Source organism: Sinocyclocheilus anshuiensis, unplaced genomic scaffold, assembly GCF_001515605.1.
Source record: "Sinocyclocheilus anshuiensis isolate Anshui unplaced genomic scaffold, SAMN03320099.WGS_v1.1 scaffold225, whole genome shotgun sequence".
Taxonomy (NCBI): domain Eukaryota; kingdom Metazoa; phylum Chordata; class Actinopteri; order Cypriniformes; family Cyprinidae; genus Sinocyclocheilus; species Sinocyclocheilus anshuiensis.
This window is the reverse complement of record NW_015539845.1, coordinates 37,889-41,671: the sequence shown is the minus strand read 5'-3', so window position 1 is coordinate 41,671 and position 3,783 is coordinate 37,889. Positions and strand designations below refer to the sequence as shown.

The following is a 3,783-nucleotide window of genomic DNA, read 5'->3' as shown; positions in this document are numbered from 1 at the left end:
AATTTGAGTTGAATTACTGAAATAAATGAACTTTTCCATGACATTCTAATTTATTGAGATGCACCTGTATGTATATATATATATATATATATAATATATATATTATAAATGCTTGAATTAGGGATGCCCTATGTTAAAGTCTAAAAAATGTAATGTAAATATTATATATATATATATATATACAGGTGCATATATATATATATATATATATATATATTTACATTATTTAACTTAATTTTTTAAATGTCATAATTTTTTTGATTTGTTAATGTAATTAATTTGACTATTTAATCAATTAAAATCATGTGAACTGCTAAATTTAAGATATATCTGATATGTATTTAACACTATTTAAAATAAAAATGACATTATATATATATATATATATGTTTATTAATAAATAATAGTTTTATTTGAATGTATTAATTTATTTTTAAGTTAGTTTATTATTATTTTTCATTAACATTTTATTTATTTTATTAAGCACTCATTTGTGAAAAAAAAATCTTTATTCTTTATCTTTATCTTTATCAATTTTAAGACTAAGATTTTAATGTGCTTATACCTTCAGGTCTGTCATCATTCAGCAATATTATGACCTCACCCTAACCAAGAGGAGTAATGCTCGACTGAATGACCAGCTGTAAGTTTAACATTTCTTTTTCACAGTGTTAATTTTACACAGTAATTAGGTTAAACATTAGGTTAATATGTATGTATGTATGTACCTATTATTTTATTATTTTTTGTTTTAAGGGTTCCCAAACAAACAGACATCGACGTGAGGTAAACATTTTTTATTGATGATATTCCAAGAGAACATCCGTACAGCTCCCACATCTCCCGGTATCCTGCTATATTTCCATCATACAGATCCCCACCAGTATGGTCTTCCAGTGCTTCTGCTCCTGTTCTTGTGTGGCGGCATCATCAGAACCAAAATATAAACTAAATAAATGTTGAACAAAATGTAATAAAATTGCTTTTTGTACATTTTGGAATCCAGACAATTCCCTTCACAAACAAAATACATATATCTCTTTCAAAGACTGAGCAGAGAACTGCGGTGCCCCCAAAATATAGGTGCACCATTGTCCTCCAAATATAAACATCAGTATCATTATGAATAAAATAATTTATCTGTAGCTCTGCTGGTGCAGATAGTTCACAGTTGTCTGAGTCTGTCCTTTCATTTTCAATTTAAAAGGTGCCTGAATGACCTTAGTTTCACTGAGAATGGCTTTCTTTTTAATTCTGCTTCTGAACCTCTTTCAAACAAGTGAAAAGCATGTCTCACAGCAGTAATGTGTCCTTGAGTGTTTGAAAACACACATTCTTTCATAGCGTCTGCGCCACCTCTGCATTCAGAAAGCTGAAGAATGACTGCAATTTTTTTTAGCCATTGTTGAAGGTTTATAGAGGGAGAATGAAATGTTTTTAGAAAATGTAAGAGTGACCTTCTCTGGGCAATCAGAAATTTTTTTCTTGTCACTTTTATAACTGTTGCAAGATGTATTATACTCACGGTGAACCATATTATGCAGTTTCCTTCTTCATGCACAATAAAAACGTTTACTGTTGTATTCATATACTGTTTATCGATAACTTAATATTTATCTATATATAATAATTATGACATTTGGCACAGTGCATGAATAAAGTACACCACGGGCATCTACCAACATGAGTTTAGCACTATACCAAGTATACTTCTTTTTTTATGTGTACTGTGTACCTAAATCGACACTTGCCATGACAGACGTCCTAAATATCAATCGATACACATTTAATAATTTTAAGATCAATTCTGAAATGCATTTATTTGTTGCAGTATTGAAACATGCGATAGTTTTGGGCACGCTAATGCAAATGAACACAAGATGGCGCCACAGTGCATGAATAGAATTTTTATCTTGAAAGTTGTACAGTAGACTATTTATATCAATAAAATTTTAATATAGAAATGTACACAATGTAAAATGAACAGTAAAAATACATACACAAATTTTTACAGTATCTTAAGTTAATAACTTAAGCTACATTATGTCAGTGAAACAGAGGACCCAAGAGCAAAGGTAGATTCAGGCCCCCTCCACACAGAGACGCGTTTAACCTGTATACGCATACATTTTGTATCGTATAGGTGTTTCGTCCACACAGATCCGGCGTTTTGGGAGAGTGAAACCGATATTTTTTGAAACCGGGTCCTAGAATGAATAAATCTGAAAATGCCGTTTTCGTGTGGACAGTGAATCAGTATTTCCCTTTCAAGGGTACTTCGAACTGCATCCTCTAGGGGTCGCTATGGGGAACGCCTCGTCGTAACCCGTGTCTGAAGCATACATTCAAAAAACTCCAACAACATGTTGGCCGGCGACAACCCATGACGTCACTACCGGTGCGACTATAGTATAAATAGGTGCCGGGAGAACACGTCATTCACTTCTTCGTCTTCATTGACTGTTTTGTTTGAAGCGTGCATTCCATGGTAAGAGCGATCTTATAAAAGAAACGTCTCAGGTTACTTATGTAACCATGGTTCCCTGAGTAGGGAACAAGACACTGCATCCTCTAGGGGTCGCTATGGGGAACGCCTCGTCGTAACCCGTGTCTGAAGCATACATTCAAAAAACTCCAACAACATGTTGGCCGGCGACAACCCATGACGTCACTACCGGTGCGACTATAGTATAAATAGGTGCCGGGAGAACACCTCATTCACTTCTTCGTCTTCATTGACTGTTTTGTTTGAAGCGTGCATTCCATGGTAAGAGCGATCTTTCTTCCTTCATTATGCACTAGCAAGACGTTTAGAAGATGTGTGCATCCGTGTCGTCGTTATTTGACACCTGATGACAGACATGATCTTTGCGTCTTTTGTTTGGGCAAAGAGCACGCACGCTATGTCCTCGAGGGGGCAATCTACGTTAACTGTGAGCGTTTTTCGATGAAAAAGCTCCGCTCTCGTTTGTCTATCTTTTCGAGGAGAGAGGGGCAGCCGTCTGCTCCCAGTGGTTCAGGACGTTGCTGAGGCACGGAGGAGAATGAGCTCGTGGGGATTGCAGGTGGATCTGGCCGATGAGTTTAAAGAGGGGCTTTCCCTCTCGCGCTCGTCGGCTGTGGACGAGAGTGAGCCGCTGGAGGATGATGTTATTTCCCTAACATCGTCTGATCCAGGGGCCAGTTCTCTGCTGGGTTCGGCCCAGGAAGAGCAGGAGATGTCTGAGGAGGGCGAAGAGGCTGAGGCTGAGCCCTCCCAATCCTCCTGCCCTGCGTATGATGACCTATTGGAGGTTATGGATCACGCCATGGCGAGGCTTGACTTTCCGTGGAAGCGGACCAAGAAAGTGACGTCGCGAGGTCGTCTCGATGAGTGTTATCTTACTGACCATAGCCCTCCAGCTCAGGTGAGCCTTCCTTTTCTTCCTGATCTCCATACAGAGATTCCAGAGAATGGAAGAGGCCATTTTCCTCACGCATCCATCGGTTCCAGCATATGAGTTATGCCAACATCGAGGGGATGCACGAAAGCAGCTATGAGAAGATGCCCCCTGTAGAAGAGACGCTGGCTAGCTATCTCTCTATGGGTGAGACATCCTCTCTTAAGACTCCCTCCTTGCCATCTAAGCCCCTTCAGGATACATCTCGCTTAAATGGCAGGGCATACGCAGCAGCAGGTCAGGCTGTCGCTTCGTTGCACACGATGGCGGTGCTCCAGGCATACCAGGCTGACCTGCTGAAAGACCTGGATAAAGGCGAGGGCCTTTCTCCTGATGAGGTAGC

At 38.9% G+C, this 3,783-nt stretch overlaps 1 protein-coding gene across 1 annotated transcript in view; it reads left to right on the top strand.

Moving 5' to 3' along the window:
• The window catches only part of LOC107684551 (uncharacterized protein C7orf31 homolog), a 1,491-nt gene extending 539 nt beyond the window's left edge, over positions 1–952 (top strand). Inside the window, 2 exon segments of the mRNA XM_016480836.1 lie at positions 572–643; positions 757–952. Of these exon segments, the coding sequence (XP_016336322.1) occupies positions 572–643; positions 757–952 (268 nt within the window).
• Positions 953–3,783: the final 2,831 nt, after the last annotated feature.